An 18,853-nucleotide genomic window follows, 5' to 3' on the forward strand; every position below is an offset into this window, starting at 1 on the left:
CATTTTTAGCTTGCTTGACTTCCTCTCTACTCTTCAGCTTGTGTACCTATTGCTAGCTGCTTGCATAAAGGGAAAACAAACCAATTATTTACTCCAAAAAAAGTCCATTGGCTGAAGAAAGTGAACCTTTTTCAGACTGAACTCTGTAGAAAACGCATGTAAACTGTACTCTCAAGAGTTAACTGACCTAAATATATCATTATTCTTGGAACTAGTTGTTGACAAAGTACAGATGCTGCATTTCATAGATGTTTTTAGAGCACAGATGAATCTTGTAGGAAAATCTAATCAACATTGGCTATACATAAAAAAGCATTTAGCTGGCAACACTATTGTAATTTTATAATATAAACATAACACACACACAGAGATATTTATCCCTCATTTTCAATTAGCTCTTTGCCCTTTACAGTCACTGACCCAGATCTCTCTTCTTTTAAACATGCAGTTCTGATCCTTACTGTGCTGCTAAAACAAACCATTTAACAACATTTTTTTAACATTGCTGTCACTGTCAAGTTTGTTTATTCTCCTAGGGTAACTGAAACAAGACATCAGATTATTCCAGGGATATTTTTTTAGATAGAATTGTAACGTTATCCTGCTTTATGGGAAATGGTGAGATGACTTACCTATTAAAGGCAACGCCTACACTTAAAAGTCATAAAAACACTTATATTTTTTAAATAATAGTTTGTCACACTTAGTTACATCTGAAGTGAGCAACAGAGAATCCTTTCCCTCAAGGTTCCTTCTCTCCAGTGTCAACTGTTACACATCATCTTCATCCATGCCTGAAGACCACCCAGAGTCTGAACTGATCAAGGGAGTGGCCTTAGCCTCCTGCCCCTGCAGCTATACACTGTTTCATGGAGTATTAACAATATATTTCTTTAATGTAAATTCTTCCTTACATATGGTGGAAAACACACATGAGATTCCACGGATACATAGTTCATAGTGCAGCTGTCTGTCTATTTGTGGCTTTGGGGTCAGGTTTTCACAAGTGCCTAAAGCTCAGATCTTCAAAGGTATTTAGGCCCCTAACTTCCAGTGCGAGCTAGGCATCTAAATCCTTTGAGAATCTGGGTAAGAGTGACTTCTGAGCATAAGTCCCATTGATCTTCAAGCAGGACTTGAATTCCTAATTGACCTAGGTGCTTTTGAAATCACACCCTTTAACATTTTTGAGCTAATAGATATATGCATTTAAGTCCAAGACAAAATATCACAAATATTTCAGTGGTACAAATGTGCAAAAGAGGGAAACCTAGCAGTTCAGTCTACTTCAAATTTCTCGAAGATGTTGAAATATAAAGAACTAGAACAATGTAACAATAATACAATGCAATTATATCCAATGCAAAAAAAATATTCCTCCTTGAACTAAGTGCAAGCTATTTTTAATAAGATAGGCACAATGGCTGTTGTCAGAATGCTCATGGAATACATTTGCAATCCTTGGAATACCGAACTCAAGTCCACAGTGGAATTTATCATTCATGCCTCAATGGTTCTTACAGTAGTGCTACAACCTCACAGTGTATGCCAGTAACAGAAACACAATTGTTTTACAGTATTAATTTATAATGGAGCCCAGGGATACTATTTGAGATTCAGAAAAAAAATTAAATGAACTCTAATCTAATATGCAATCAAAGGTGCCAAAAGCAGCAACTTGCTATCTACGAAATCTTACTTGTCAATAGGCTTAGTGGAAAAATAATCACTGTTCATTGTGATTCACGAGGTGTTCCTGCATATCTTCTGTGCACAGAACAGAAAGGCTTGTTTATAAACATACTATAGACAGCCTCACTACTACAAGTTCCTAATTTAACAAGAGTGGTTTGAGTACAGGACCATGAACCAGGAAACTCCAAATTTTAATCTTGATTCCCATATTTCTCTGCTCTTCAGCCAGTCACTTTTCTGCCTCTTCTTTCGCCATACTTTCGGAGTTGTGGTCAGGATAGGTGCCTGAGCTGGAGCCCCACTCAAACACAGGGCTGCACTCTGTCACCCAACAGCATATCCTCAGCAAAGGCTCCTCAGCTTTGGAATTTGTTTTCCCACCCCTCACTTCCCCCCTCTCCTCTGGTCCAATATTGTCCTCAGTTTGTTGGCTTGCCCAAGCAAAGGGAGTCTAGGACGATTCTGGCAGAAGAACATAAAAGATGAGAAATGTGTTCAGTTGCTGGCTTATGAGTTACATTAATGATAGGGCAGAGGGGAGCTCCTGAAGTAGTTCATTTGCATAGCTGTATTATTAAGAAGTGTCAAAGAGCAAAGAATAGATGCTCCTTTTTTATGGAAGGACAGTAAAAACTGTAAGTACATAATATATAAAATTGGGGAACTAATAGACCAGTTAGCTGTGCAAGGTGAGACTCCACAGGGCTCTTGTCAGTAACAGTGGATAGTTAAAGAGGTCTCTGAACATAAAGCATTTCTAGATGAGTGTGAAATCTTATTAGCAATTAGTGGCTGAGTAAATAATTTATTGTAACAGGGGAGATGACCAGCCAAGAGATTAAATACAGTTCAAAACTTTTTGTACATTTTCCTTAACATGTAGGGCTTGATTCTGATCTCACTCAAACACATGTAAATAAAGAGTAACTCCACTACCTTCAACAGTGTAAAAGAAAGGGGGGGGGGAAATCAGGCACATAGTAGAAAAGTTTTTCCAAAGCCATTTTAATTCAACAATAGAATAGGCCTGTACATCCTACTGCTTCATTGTCCATCATGTACAGATCCCCACTGATGCTTTGGATGATTTTTCCAATCCTCTGGGCATTTAGTTCAAATGATAGTATTTCAGATACAATTAAAGTTTTAGATCTTCCTGGAGTAACAGGAGATGGTGGTTTATTTGAAAAGTTTGCGAGTAGTAATTAATCATAGAATATCAGGGTTGGAAGGGACCTCAGGAGGTCATCTAGTCCAACCCCCTGCTCAAAGCAGAATTGTGTGTATGAATCCCTGGGAACAGATCAGGTGTTGCTGAAGGGAACTATACTGTAATATTACAGAGGAGAAGTCACATTAAAAAAAGCAATGAATTAGAGTAGAAAGTCTACACTAATTTTCTAATAAGATTCATGGATATTTTCCAAAAATGGCACTAAAGCTACACACGGCTGCCACTTAATCTAAAAGTGACAACATAACCCCTTTAAGTACAGAATACCACATAATTAAAGAATTATGTTACATTATGAACTTATTCTATGAGCCATGTGGCACAGCACATTTTAGAAGTCTAAAAAAACCCATAACATAAAAACACAAAGTTAGCTTTGATAGTTCTTTGTAACATTCTAATATGAAAGCATTCACTAGAAACTAAATACACTATTACTTACGGGGCTTGGGATGGAGTCAGGATCAAGCTTCCTCTGCTGTGGACCAGCAAGCTGTCCTGGGCCCCCAGGAAAGGCACCAGGATAAGAGAGCTGAGAGCCTGCCATCTGAGGGCCATAGTTGGCTGCAGAATTACAAAAGCCCATTCATCAAATTTAAAGTGTTAAAACTCTGTCATGAAGCTCTTACATTGTTCCATCTAATATCTGGGCATTTTATCTTGCCATACATATCTTACTGAAATAAAATATAGTGTATTTCCCCACTTCCCGCAAAATGTGCTTTCTTTGTGGGAGAGGATGAGGAGATGGAAAGAGAAAAATCTCCCTTAAATAGTATTTATGATTATTAAAAAAAAAAAAAAAAACCCCAAAACCCCACACTTTGCAGCTCAGTTTCTCCCCTCCCACAAAAAGGGAGAGAAAGTAGTTTTATAATGTGATCTAGCCGAATTTTGCATCAGGCCTTAACCGGACTTCTATTTTTGTAGATACAGTTTTTCAAGTGCAATTAAAAGCACCTGCACTTTTATACCCATGATTCATTGTTTGAAGGATAAGCCTAAAATTAAGCATGACATGTACAGGTACCAAAGTCCCTCCTGCATGTGGCTGCTGTGGTGTAGTCAGCAATGCCTCCCATGACTGATTAGGCCCTACGTGTCAAAAATGAAACTACACCTTTAGTTTCAGCTTTACTCATGAGATGGCAGCAGTTCTAATGCACAATATTTAATGCTTGTTTTTTAATAAGAAACCAAACGTCCATCTTTACCATGCTGTGGATGATACCCAGGCACTGGGGGTTGTCCTGGAAGTTGCTGCAAGTTGGCATTTGAGGGTACAGATCCAGGAATCCCATCCTGCATAGCCATTGGAGGCAGTGAGGGTGGCGTACAAACGCCATTCAGATTATTTGCTGGTGCTGGAGAAATCTGAGATCCAGGTGGCAAGGCCATTTGCTGCTGTGTTGGTGGTGGAGGACATGAACCTTGAAAAGATGTTGGAATCCCAGAAGGCATGAGAGAACTCTGAGAAGCACCAGGACCTGTGCAAGAACATTACTGTTATACACCCAACGATTTGAAAATGATAACATACTAAACTATTTAATGTTATTAGTTGCTAATATATTTTCAGCCCATGTATGAATACTGTAATTTAAACTGATAGTGCCTCTAAAGCAGAGGTGGGCAAAGTATGGCCCATGGGACCATCCTGCCCAGTCCCTCCCCCGCAGCCTCAGCTCGCCTGCCGTCAGCACTCTGGGCAACGGGGCTGCGAGAGCCGCCGGGTGCAGTGTATTAAATTGCTCCCCGTAGGAATGTGCTACTTACGGAGCACCAGGACTGGCAGCCAGAAGTAGTACACCGTAAGTAGGAGAAACAGAGCAGTGTAAAACTTATACCTTCAGTAGATTAAAGAGTATTTAAGGTCTACATTTAAATGAGAGGGAAATGGTAAAAAACTATTTTCTACACAATCATTTTCAAAGGCATGCTATTAACAGTAACACAAATCAATGCTTTTTGACTAGTCTGAAACATCTCTCAGAAGTATCGTAAAAATGCTGGACCAAATCTAACCCTGTGTAAAGCAGGCATAATATCACTGTGCATTTGCACTCTCAATACACCGGGGTGAATTTAATCTGTTAGACTAAGGAATGTTTTAAAAGGCACCCATCTTTGTGATTAACTGCACAAACTGAGGGCAAGATCCTCAGTTAGCATAACTGGTTTCATTTCATTGGAATCAGCAACTAGTAAAGACAATGGTGAACTTATGCTAGCTAGGGATCTAGTCCTCAATTTGGAAGGTTTTATCTGGTATCATACCACTTTGTAGTTGTTCTCAATCTCAATTTTAATACATTCATCCTTCTAAACAATGCAGGTGACGGTCAAAAAAACAAAATAAGACACACAAACAGAGATGGGAGCCCAGTCCTGCTCTTATTCAAGTCAATGATAAATTCCAAACTGATATGAATGAGATCAGCCCCTAAGTTTGCATTCTCTAACTTTCAGTAGGTCTACAGAACCAACCAATTGAAGTCGATGAGAGGTTTGCATACACACTAAATTTAAACTCTACTATTAAAAAATAAAAAACACACAAAAACCAACAAATCTTTGCTGGAAATAGAACAAAGTACTATCAAAACAGAAAGATCCTCCTGAAGCTGGGAAACAGTAACTGTGGTTATGAACAATGGGCAAGACATAAGCAACAGAGTCAAAGAGCACAAAAACTAATGTGAGAGTTGATATTTCAACAAGAACCCAGTGGTAGCTCCAGTACAGCTGAAAACAGGTTTAGTAACATAATATAAAATAACTCTCATTATTATCAGCAAAAAGAACAGGAGTACTTGTGGCACTTTAGAGACTAACAAATTTATTTGAGCATAAAATAAAATAAATTAACAAATTAAATGTATTTATTTATTTGTCTTTAAGGTGCCACAAGTACTCCTGTTCTTTTTGCAAATACAGACTAACAAGGCTGCTACTCTGAAACCTCTCATTATTATGTGATCCCTAATTGTATTAGCACAGTATTTCTTATATGATCCCAATATAATCCTCATTCCAGAGGAACTTTATCAACTTGAGTAGGTAAGAAAATACATGTACTTTCTTATTGTCATAGAGCCAAATTCTCCATTCCTAAATAGAGCAAAACTCCCAATGACCCAAGTTTTGCTTGATGAAAGGCCACAGAATTTGGATCATGACCATAACATAGCATAGTTATAAATCTTATTTGGTAATTTCTTGGATCCCTACTTCATCCAGAAAATGATTTTACAACAGATATTTCCCAAACCCTCAGAGTTCAGTCCCCAACACGGAAGGGGTGAGTTCTGGGCACTCACACAGCTTGCTTGCAAATGAAAGTCTTTCATTTGCATGCCATATTAGAAAACTGCACATCTATGTAGTTGTCTCCTTGCACAAACCCAAAATTTGCAGAACCAAATGTTTCACACAGATGTTTTGTGAAAAGAGAATAGGCACCAACATGTGAAAATGTGGACCTTAGCAACTAATTTGTTTTGACAGATTTTGTTCTACTTTGCATTCAAGTTTTGGGGGGTTTTGGTTGCTATTGTAGAAATCAAATTATCAAACTTTTAAAGATATGCCTAGAAGGATATCACTCGCTCTCTTCCAGTGCAAGTAAAATGAATGCATATGGGAACCTGCCAGCCAGCACAGAGGTTGGCACAATGACTCTCCAAGGTTCCCTATAAAATGGCGCTATTACTGTAAAAAGCACAAAGGGTTTAGCTCCTGATTACCTTTCTAATGTCATAAAATTCAGGCCTATGTTATCTGCTTTCAGAAACAGGTCTTTTAAAAGCAGGATTATTATTATTATGATGTTATTATTAAAAACATCACTGGAAGGTAAGTCTGTGTACTGCTATGCTAGTGAATTATGCAACCCCATTATTAATTACTTGTACATCAAACTAAAGTGCGGGTCAACCCTGAAAAGTAACTAAAAAAATGACAAAAGGAGTCCCATGATTATTGTGTCCCAGTAACTTCAGTTCAAGTTTCCTTGATTTACAAATAAAAAAAAAAGAGTTTTTTTCAAATTGGCAGCACTACAAATTCACCCTGGGATCTGAAAGTCAAGCTGGGCTCTTTCATTCTCAAACACCATTATTGGTAAAAGATTCTACAGGCCAAATTCTGATTTCATTATAACTATGCAATGTAACTGTCTTCAAATTATGCAACACCGTTGTCTTCAGCATGGATGCACAGTTGTAAATGAGGGCACAATAAAGCCCTTAAGTAGACCTTTGTTAACAATTCTGATGATGTTATGCAAGCAAGAATAGAGTCCAGCTCACTCCTCTCATAGCTGCGTTCATTCTACAGTGTTAATAGGAGTAAAGACATAATACACTCTAAAGTGAGCAGATGACTTTCAGTACACCCAGGGAGCACATCTGTTGAGTTAATTTTTTTTTTTTTTTTACAGTCACTTTCAAAGACGAATCAAACTTTAAAAAGACAAGTTTCTAAAATTAGTCTCAATATCCATTAGTGGGAATAGCAATTAAATACCAAGACATGCTGATTTAACACGCAGCATTATGGAAAATATCTAACACAAAGAATGCTTGATAAACAGTAAGGTGGAATTTTTAAAAGTTCATAGTGTTGTCCTAACTTTATTTCTACAGAAGTCAATGGGAATTTTGCTATTACCTTTAATGACAGCACAGTTAAGCTAGCACTCAGCACTTTTGAAATCTTCAGGCTATATCATTGGTTTTCAAACATTTTTCATTTGCAGACCCCCTAAAAATGTTCAAATGGAGGTGCAGTCCCCTTTGGAAATCTTAGACAATCTGTGGACCCCTTGGAGTCTGTGGACCACAGGTTGAAAACTACTGCCCTATATGGTTCTTACAAGAACATTTAAAGGTAGACACACTTGAAGGAGCAGGATGAGACTGACATTTAGGAACCTGAGTAAGTAACAATGCTCAACACGGTGGTCTCAAAGAGCAATCTATAGTTTACTTTTGACTTATTTAACAATATTAAAAAAATCAAAATAGATACATTGTTGGCTCTTTCATCATATTTTACAAAAATGGATAAATAACGCAACCATTACCATAGTTATTTATCTGCAGGGTGCTGAGCTGATTAGCCAGTTGTGTTGTGGATGAAGAGGATGCACTATTTGGATAGGATGGCTGTGACTGAGGACAATACGGGGGATAGGAAGGTGCTGCATTGTTGTGAGGTGAAGGGCCTTGAAACCTGAAAAGAGAAATTAATTTATGTTTTTAATATATATATAAATAAATCACCTCAGCCAATCACAACCCAGAAAGTCTAATATCTCCTCACAAATGACACTGAAAGTGTCACAAATGACACTGGCCAAAATAAGGGCCAAAATTACAAAGAAGTCTCCTCAGACTGTCCCCACACAAAGTATATTTTTATTACAATAGAAATGAAGAGTGCACAGAGAGGAAACGGTGTACCTATACAGAGAGCAAGTATTCATTTGCACACATAATTACATGTTAGAAGCAATTAAACCTGAGGGGGCCTGTATGTAAGATTTTGCTGGTGCGGTTTTAGAAGTTCTTTTGAAATTCTGAACCCAAATGTCAAATCATCTGACCCCTTTTCCACCTGTGGGGGACAAGGGGACAGCCTTAGTTTTGGGTGGATGAGGAAGATTCCTACTGTATTAACAAGGGGAGAGAGAGAGAGAGAGAGTGTGAGTGTGAGTGTGAGTGTGTATCAGGCTGTGGGAGAGAGAGAGCTGAAGAATCTTTGTATGTGGAGGAAGGAGGAACAGCCTGTGTGTGGGAAGCAGTGGGTGCTGTTCTGGTCTTCTACACTGTTCTGACCATACTTCACCTCTAAACATGAAGGGACCTCTCTTTCCTTTAAGTGAAATATAACTTTGTTTTCTTGCTATTTTGTTCTATTTTGTCCTGAATTACAATACCAGTTCTTTCTAATGTGAGACTATTTACAGTACATAAGGATAGGATAAGTACATAGCACACAGCAGATGAAGTAAAGGACTGGGAGTCAGGACTGGTATAAGTTCTAGTTCTGGCATCACCACTGACCTGCTGTGAGACATTAGGTCAGTCACCTCGCTAGTCTGTGTCCCTGATTCTTTGTCTATGTACACCGCAAGCTATTCAGAGCAGGAACTGACTCTCACTAAAAGTGTTTGGGCATGGTACAATGGGGCTTCAATATGAGCTGGTGCCTCTAGATTCTACCACAATACTAACAATAACTGAAACTTCCTAATTTAGATATCTAATTAAAACACACAAATACATTTTTATTTAAAATAAACTATTAACAAATATATCTGGATGACAACTAAAATAGAAATGTGAAGACATTAGTAGTTTGACTCACTGATCTTTAAGACATTGCTGCTAGACAGCACCAAATTAATAAAAAACATGCAACCAAAAATAGTTACAGCTAAGAATTTAGAAGCTTACCATACAGTTCTTTTTTTTTTTTTGTTACTCCTTGGAAGCCATTTTATTCAAGCTATTTTTGTTTTTTTTCTAAGGCAGCTATACACATTTTTATTTATAACTATACAAACTACGAATTATGCTACTGAACCACTCTATGGTCAACTTTCTCCATCATCTTCATCTCTCTTCATTATCTTCCTTCACATTCTCCTTCTTATCCCTCCTGCCATTTTCATTTTATCTTTTCCCTACTTTATTTCACACTCTTCTTGTTCTACCCCTTCATGTAACCCTTTCTCTTCGCTCTACTTTCCCCAAACATCTAGCAAAGCTCACCAAACATCAACCTTCCTGTCCAAAGTAAATCACAGAGAAGGCAGCCACCAGCCTCCAAGAATTTGAGAAAGCCTCATTATATCTTTAGGGCATCCTGTTGAGTTTTGTCTGTGATGTTGGAAGCTGGCTTAAAGAAATTGCTAAACAGGCAAACTGAATATTGATGCACAGACATGCACAAGCTTCTACTCTCTATTAGCTGGTAACTGATGTAATGCATTCATCATTATATGACAAACCAAGAGGTTCTAGTCATAAGAAGAAAACTTGATACAGAAAGATACAGAAAATTAATGTAATTTCTATAACAGACGGTATTTCTAACACCTGTTTGTTGCCTTTGTCTCCTCCAAGTAGAGGAGACAAAAAAGTGTAATACTAAAGCTTTTCTCAGTGCTGGTTCACTTTCTATTTTTATATTTCTAATCAGACAGAGAAAAAAAGGTCAAAGGTGATTCTCTACTCAGGGAATATATCCTACATAAAGGTTGTATGAAACACATGGTCCAAATTATTCCTCAGTCTACATTAGATAGTTACTTGATCCAGGAATCCAAAGATCAGTGTTTTCCCCCAGTGAATCAGATTTACACTTCTAACCCCAATAGCCATTCCAGAGCACAAGATTCATTTGAAACAGCTGGTCTGACTTGTTCCTCTGAAAAGCAGAATGCATTATTATACAATAATGAGCATGAGAAGTCTATTGGTGCCCAGCATGGACGTATTGCAAGAAAAAGGACAAAAGCCAATTGCCTTCAATCGCCTAAATATACCAATAACCCAGCACCAGTAGCATATTAATGTGCACAGTGAATAAATTATTGCTATTACAATAAAGCTTTTAATTGTAATTTTTTTAATACAAATATTTTTAAACTATAATCTTGGGTTGTTTATGCAATCTATGCTTCCACCTTAAAAATAGTTCCAAACAGAAGTTGGGAATAGAAGAATAGTTCCCAATTTACTTGTAAATTTACTAGGGCTCTCAAGAGATTAAAAAAATTAATTGCAATTAAGTGCAATTTAAAAAAATTAACTGTGATTAATCATGCTGTTAAACAATAATAGAATACCATTTATTGAAATATTTTTGGATGTTTTCTAGATTTTCAAATATGTTGATTTCAATTATAAGACAGAATACAAAGTGTACAGTGCTCACTTTATAAATTCTAATTCTATAGTCTGAGACAATATATTCATGTAATGTTTAAGAAAAGTTCTGTAAATGAGTTCCAATAGATCATGGATTAGGGACCCAATCTTATGGGGTGCCAGGGCTTCTGTACAGATTATTTAATCTATCTACCCAATGGGACTCAGTGCTCAGTCAGAGATGCTTAGTTTTGCAGTTCTCAAACTGTGGATTTGTGTCTCCAGAGATAACATGCTTGTTAACAGCAAAAATGTTTTTAAATAAATAATATATAGAGGTGAGAAATAACAGACCTCAACCCTATTGTCCCTCTGCAAATTTGTGTACACAGAGTCAATCCCTTACCTCTCTCTAAAAGTGCAAAGTTTCAAAAAGTTCAATGAATAGAAGATTGTTGGGGCGGAATAGATCTGGACAAGGAGATGAAGTCTGAAGATAAATGTGAGAAGGGAGGGACAGGCAGTAGAAACAACAGTGAAACTGTTTGAGCAGCATATTCCAGAAGTCTTGAGGTCTTTCTGAGTGTAGCCTTCATTGATTTGAGATCTAACATACTTGTCTCTCAGTAGAAGGGAAAAACTATAATGGCAGCAGGCCGTAAGAGAGACCCAGCTTGGGAATATTTTAATGAAGTTCCTCTACCTATGGGTAAGACAGGGATGTGTGCAAAATGCAAACAGTGTAACAAAGAAATGCAAGACCTGTTTGTCCGAATGAAACAACATCATGAGAAGCATTCCTTCTCAGGAGGAAGCTGAGTTGAAGATGATGAAAGGAACATGTCTGAACATGCAGGGTCTTCAGGTTGGTAAAAAATTTTATTTCATACTTCTTTTGTAAGGAATTCCTGTCGTCCTTCTGGACTATTCTTGAATTCTCATGTTTGAGCAAAAAATATAGTTGTTACTCTATGGTACTATCATTTTAGATGCGGTTGTGATAAAAAATAAATAGCTGAAATAGGCAGATCTTCCTTTTACAATTTCACCTTTAAAGTAGTACTGAGTGTCAATGAATGCAATGAGTAATACTAAATGAGCACTATGGTAATAATACTGAATTGACTTATTTTGTTTAGGAGAATCCATCCTCAACATACAGGATTCAGAAGACTATCCACCTTCAAGATCACCATCATTTTCTATAGTTTCAGAGTTATCTGCGAATGATAGTGTTTCAGTCATATCATCACATAGCCACAGTAAATAGCCACCTGTAGCAAAAAGAAAAAAAAAATCTCCATCATCCAAGAACAACCATAGATAAGTTTGTGATGAGAACCAGCAGATTACAAAAAGATGTAATTGATGAAAAAATTGCCTGGTTTGTTTATGCAGCAAACTCTCCTTTATGTACGATTGAGAACCCACACTTCATTAACATGGTTCAGTCATTAAGACCAGGATACAGTCCACCCAACAGAGCAGATGTTGCTTGCAAATTGCTGGAAAAAGTGAATGAAAGAGAAATTGAGCAGGTGCTAAAGGTCTAGAGGGTGAAATTGTTAACCTAAGTCTTGATGGGTGGCGCAGTGTCCACAATGATCCTGTTGTATGTGCTTTTGTGACAACAGAAGAAGGGAATGTCTTCCTTACAGAAACAATTGATACATTAGGAAATACACACACAGTAGAATACTTACAAGAAGTAGCAGTAAAAGCTATAACAGTGAAAAAAAATTCAAATGTCTCAGATGTAGCTTGGTCACAGACAATGCTGTAAATGTATCCAAGATGAGAAGAAGTTTAGAAGAGAGTTCCAAGCTAATAACATAAAATTGCAGTGCTCATTTGATGCACCTCCTAGACAAAGACTTTAGTGTTCCAGAAATAAAGGCTAATGTTGAAATTGCAAAATACTTCTGTAACAACCACTTTGCAGCAGCTGCTCTGAAAAAAGTGGGAGGAACCAAGCTAACTCTCCCACAAGACGTGTGATGGAACTCAGTAGTGGACTGTTTTGAGCACTATATCAAGAACTGGCCTAATCTGACGACAGTTTGTGAACAAAATCGTGAAAAAATAGACGGCACTGTCACAGCCAAAGTTCTGAACATTGGGCTTAAGAGAAATGTTGAACATATGCTGAGTATCCTGAAGTCTATTTCTGTAGCCTTGAACAAAAAGCAGGGAAATAGCTGTTTTATTGCTGATGCTGTTGAATTTGGAAGGAACTGAGTGAGATCTTAAAAAGAGAAATATGCAATGATGGAGTTAAATTACAAGCATTAAAAACAACGAATGGGACAAGCACCATCTCCAGCTCATCTTCTTGCAAATAGTGTCAATACTCAGTACCAGGGTCAAACCTTAACTGCTGAAGAAGAGGAGTTGCCTATGCCATGGACATCCAGCAATCATCCCTCCATAATGCCAACTATAATACACTTCAGAGCCAAGGGTGAAGCATTCAAGAAATATATGTTTGCTGATGATGTTTTAAAGAAAGTCACACCAGTGAACTGGTGGAAGTCACACAAGCACTTGGATTCAGAGACTGCTAAAGTAACAATCTCACTTTTAACAGCAGTAGCTTCTTCTGCCAGTGTAGAAAGAATATTTTCTTCCTTTGGATTAATTAATTCCAAACTGAGAAATCGTTTGGAACCAGAAAAAGCTGGAAAGCTTGTTTTTCTTTTCCAGATTATGAACAAACAGAAAAATGAAGGTGAAGACAACTAAGTTAGCTGCAAAAGCCAATATTTTAAGTTTCTCATGTTGACCTGGCTGATATGGTCGATTTAATTTTTGTGTTTTGTTTTGTTTTTTAAATATTTCATTTTACTATTTTAGTTAAAAACAATTTTAACAAAAACAAACCTGATTTTAAAAAACTTGAATGTTTAACTAAATTCAAAAATTCCTATGCTTGTTTTGTTAAAATATTATGTTTGCTGTTGAAGAAAACAATCCAGAATACACAGCATTGTTGTTTTAGTTAAATAAAACAATTTAAAATGTCTGTCTGGTGATGTTCTCCTCCTAATACAGCTTGGAAGAAAATCCTCCAAATATTAATGCTTAACCTGTTGAACTGGAGATAGTTCACCGCCCAATGACTTCATCAATATCTGCTTCAATTACCTTTGTTAAATAAAATAACTCAACAATCATTCGTTTTCTGATATAACTGTAAAACTTATTTTGAAAAGTTTTCAAAATAAATTACTTAAAAAATGTATAGGGTGTACCTTCTCCAAATGAAACCTACATCTATCTCTGAGTTGTGAAGAATATGTATTAATATTATAACTAACAAGAATGCACTTTTATGTAGAAATCCATGATTAAATCGAGTCTTCCTGATTTACATCAAATTCTCCCATGAGTTAACTGTGATTAATCAACAGCCCTAAAATTTACCTACTCCTTCTTGCACGCTTTCTCCTTTTTCCTATCCCCAGAAGACTGGCTGACCATTTCAAAGCAACTTGTGACCAAAATTTACTGTCAACCCACTAAAAAGCTAAACCTGGAAACTGAACAGTCCCCAAGCTAGATGGGTCAGAAATGGCTGAATACCTATGGATCGGCTATGAAAAAAACATATAAAGAAAAAGTTAGATCTGATCCATGCTATTTCTTGCAAATCACCTGTGTGGCTGATGTCCAGTTGAACGGGGGCCATTCTGGAGGTTAGTCTGGCTATACTGATGGGTGCCAGGAGGTGGAGATCCAACAGGAGCAGAGGACCCAAAAGGCACATTAGATTTCAACATACCTAAAATAAGTCACATTTAAACATATTTATAATAGATATAAAAATGCATGAAATCCATTAAATGGGGACTCACTGGAACACAACAATCAGGAGATATAAGAATTACAGTTTCAATATCAATACCCAAGACTAGATGAATTCAGAGCCAGGCACAGAAATTAATTAAAGAAATCCATCAACAATGCTCAACATTTATTACTTCCTTCTCACCTTCCTCTCTTTTTCAACATTTCCCATTCCTTTATTGCTTTCAAGGATGCTAGTTTATGTATACTAACAAGCACAGATTATAAACAGCGACCCAGGCCTCAGCTAGGCTATGGTGGCGACCTTAAATTTTAAACTTTATAAAGGATAAAATCCAGAAATTTGACAGGAACAATAATATAAATAATAAAATTACATAAATAATATAAGGTAACATCAAATACTTGCTTAGGAAAATAAACTAAGTTACCATCACAATAAAAAGTTTTTTCAACAACACGTTGTGTCACTCCAAGAGGGAATCAACAACTCGTCACCCTGGCCTCAAAGTCCAGCTTCGTCTCCAGCTGCCCCGCCTTCTCCTCTCTCCGGCTTGTGATGCTCCTTTGCTTTGGCACCGTGATGACAACAACTCTTTCCAACAGGTTCACCCACAAACGACAGCTCCTCAAGCCGGAGGATCACCCCAACTTCCCAAACTGTAACCCCATCAGTGTCCCAATGGTCAGCCTCACCAGGCATACGATCTATGTCCCTTGCAGCCAGGCTCCTTGCATGCTGCCCTTCAAGGTCCAGCTTCCTCTAATATAGCTTGCTCAGCAAATCCCCTTTTAACATTAGTGATGCCTCTTTTCGCCTGCTTCTTCTAAATACCTCCTCTCCAGCAGATCCCGAGCCCCCTCACTCAAGCTGCCCTCTTATTGGCCGTCTCTCCCCAGGACAGCACTCTATGTTGCTGAATCTCAGCTGCAGGCCTTCACGTTACCCCTCTTGGTTGGCAGCAGGTGCTTGTCCCAAAGTTACTACAATGGAACAAAGGGGAAAAATGTGGAGAAGAGGAGAAGGAGAAACAGAAGGAAAGGCCTGGTCTACACTAGGAGTTTATCTCGAATTTAGCAGCGTTGAACCGAATTAACCCTGCACCTGTCCACACAACGAAGCCCTTTACTTCGATATAAAGGGCTCTTAATATCAATATCTGTACTCCTCCCCGACGAGGGGAATAGCGCCGAAATCGGTATTGCCATTTCGAATTAGGGTTAGTGTGGCGGCAATTCGACGGTATTGGCCTTCGGGAGCTATCCCACAGTGCACCATTGTGACCTCTCTGGACAGCAATCTGAACTCGGATGCATTGGCCAGGTAGACAGGAAAAGCCCCGCAAACTTTTGAATTACATTTCCTATTTGCCCAGCGTGCAGAGCACAGGTGACCATGCAGAGCTCATCAGTACAGGTAACCATGCAGTCCGAGAATCGAAAAAGAGGACCAGCATGGACTGTACGGGAGGTACTGGATCGGATCGCTATATGGGGAGCGGATTCAGTGCTAGCAGAACTACGTTCCAAAAGACGAAATGCCAAAACATTTGAAAAAATCTCCAAGGGCATGATGGAGAGAGGCCACAATAGGGACTCACTACAGTGCCGCGTGAAAGTTAAGGAGATCAGACAAGCCTAACAAAAAACAAAGGAGGCAAACTGTCGCTCCGGGTCAGAGCCGCAGACATGCGGCTTCTACGCTGAGCTGCATGCAATTCTAGGGGAGGCCGCCACCACTACCCCACCTCTGACCGTGGATTCCGAGGCGGGGGTAATCTCAGCCATGCCTGAGGATTCTGCGAATGGGGAAGAGGAGGACGACGAGCTTGCGGAGAGCACACAGCACTCCATTCTCCCCAACAGCCAGGATCTTCTTCTCAGCCTGACTGAAGCACCCTCCCAACACCCAGACAATGAGGCCATGGAAGGGACCTCCAGTGAGTGTACCTTTGTAAATATAAAACATGGTTTAAAAGCAAGTGTTTTTTAATGATTAATTAGCCCTGAGGACTTGGGATGCATACTGGAAAAGTCTGTTAACGTGTCTGGGGATGGAGCGGAAATCCTCCAGAGACAAGAGGAAGACCAAAGACAGGGTAGGCCCACTGCTTAGCGAAGAGGGAGAAACAGTAACAGGAAACTTGGAAATGGCAGAGATGCTTAATGACTTCTTTGTTTCGGTCTTCACCGAGAAGTCTGAAGGAATGCCTAACATAGTGAATACTAATGGGAAGGGGGTAGGTTTAGCGAATAAAATAAAAAAAGAACAAGTTAAAAATCACTTAGAAAAGTTAAATGTCTGCAAGTCACCCGGGCCTGATGAAATGCATCCTAGAATACTCAAGGAGCTAATAGAGGAGGTATCTGAGCCTCTAGCTATTATCTTTGGAAAGTCATGGGAGACGGGAGAGATTCCAGAAGACTGGAAAAGGGCAAATATAGTGTCCATCTATAAAAAGGGAAATAAAAACAACCCAGGACACTACAGACCAGTTAGTTTAACTTCTGTGCCAGGGAAGATAATGGAGCAAGTAATTAAGGAAATCATCTGCAAACACTTGGAAGGTGGTAAGGTGATAGGGAACAGCCAGCATGGATTTGTGAAGAATAAATCATGTCAGACCAATCTGATAGCTTTCTTTGATAGGATAACGAGCCTTGTGGATAAGGGTGAAGCGGTGGATGTGGTATACCTAGACTTTAGTAAGGCATTTGATACGGTCTTGCATGATATTCTTATCGATAAACTAGGCAAATACAATTTAGATGGGGCTACTATAAGGTGGGTGCATAACTGGCTGGATAACCGTACTCAGAGAGTTGTTATTAATGGTTCCCAATCCTGCTGGAAAGGCGTAACGAGTGGGGTACCGCAGGGGTCTGTTTTGGGACCGGCTCTGTTCAATATCTTCATCAACGACTTAGATATTGGCATAGAAAGTACGCTTATTAAGTTTGCGGATGATACCAAACTGGGAGGGATTGCAACTACTTTGGAGGACAGGGTCATAATTCAAAATGATCTGGACAAATTGGAGAAATGGTCTGAGTTAAACAGGATGAAGTTTAACAAAGACAAATGCAAAGTGCTCCACTTAGGAAGGAAAAATCAATTTCACACATACAGAATGGGAAAAGACTGTCTAGGTAGGAGTACGGCAGAAAGGGATCTAGGGGTTATAGTGGACCACAAGCTAAATATGAGTCAACAGTGTGATGCTGTTGCAAAAAAAGCAAACATGATTCTGGGATGTATTAACAGGTGTGTTGTGAGCAAGACACGAGAAGTCATTCTTCCGCTCTACTCTGCTCTGGTTAGGCCTCAGCTGGAGTATTGTGTCCAGTTCTGGGCGCTGCATTTTAAAAAAGATGCGGAGAAATTGGAAAGGGTCCAAAGAAGAGCAACAAGAATGATTAAAGGTCTTGAGAACATGACCTATGAAGGAAGGCTGAAAGAATTGGGTTTGTTTAGTTTGGAAAAGAGAAGACTGAGAGGGGACATGATAGCAGTTTACAGGTATCTAAAAGGGTGTCATAAGGAGGAGGGAGAGAACTTGTTCACCTTAGCCTCTAAGGATAGAACCAGAAACAATGGGTTTAAACTGCAGCAAGGGAGGTCTAGGTTGGACATTAGGAAAAAGTTCCTAACTGTCAGGGTGGTTAAACACTGGAACAAATTGCCTAGGGAGGTTGTGGAATCTCCGTCTCTGGAGATATTTAAGAGTAGGTTAGATAAATGTCTATCAGGGATGGTCTAGACAGTATTTGGTCCTGCCATGCGGGCAGGGGACTGGACTCGATGACCTCTCGAGGTCCCTTCCAGTCCTATAATCTATGAATCTCCATGAAGCTCTCCTGGAGGTACTCCAAAAGCCTTTCCACAAGGTTTCTTGGCAGTGCAGCCTTATTCCGTCCTCCATGGTAGGACACTTGACCACGCCATGCTAGTAGCAAGTAATCTGGTATCACTGCATGACAAAGCCTGGCAGAGTATGGTCCCAGTGTTTGCTGGCATTCAAGCAATATCCGTTCTTTATCTCGCTGTGTTATCCTCAGGAGACTGATATCGTTCATGGTAACCTGGTTGAAATATGGGAATTTAATTAAGGGGACAGAGGTTCCTGTGGCTGAAAAGAAATCCTTCCCTGCAGTTAGCCAAGCGGGGTGTGTGTGTGTGTGTCTTCCCTGATACCAGCCACGCAGCGGGGGGAAGGATAAAGCGATCATCCCAGAG

General features: G+C 39.0%; 1 protein-coding gene across 2 annotated transcripts in view; it reads right to left on the reverse strand.

The window, feature by feature from the left end:
* SEC24D (SEC24 homolog D, COPII coat complex component) overlaps positions 1–18,853 on the reverse strand; it is a 100,502-nt gene that overhangs the window by 72,102 nt on the left and 9,547 nt on the right. For both annotated transcript variants that reach the window (XM_024106410.3, XM_005290297.3), the window contains 4 exons: positions 14,464–14,590; positions 8,016–8,164; positions 4,144–4,416; positions 3,372–3,493 (listed from right to left, as the gene is read on the reverse strand). In XM_024106410.3, the coding sequence (XP_023962178.2) occupies positions 3,372–3,493; positions 4,144–4,416; positions 8,016–8,164; positions 14,464–14,590 (671 nt within the window). The remainder of the gene's footprint in view (positions 1–3,371; positions 3,494–4,143; positions 4,417–8,015; positions 8,165–14,463; positions 14,591–18,853) is intronic.

Source organism: Chrysemys picta, chromosome 5, assembly GCF_011386835.1.
Source record: "Chrysemys picta bellii isolate R12L10 chromosome 5, ASM1138683v2, whole genome shotgun sequence".
NCBI classification, from domain to species: domain Eukaryota; kingdom Metazoa; phylum Chordata; order Testudines; family Emydidae; genus Chrysemys; species Chrysemys picta.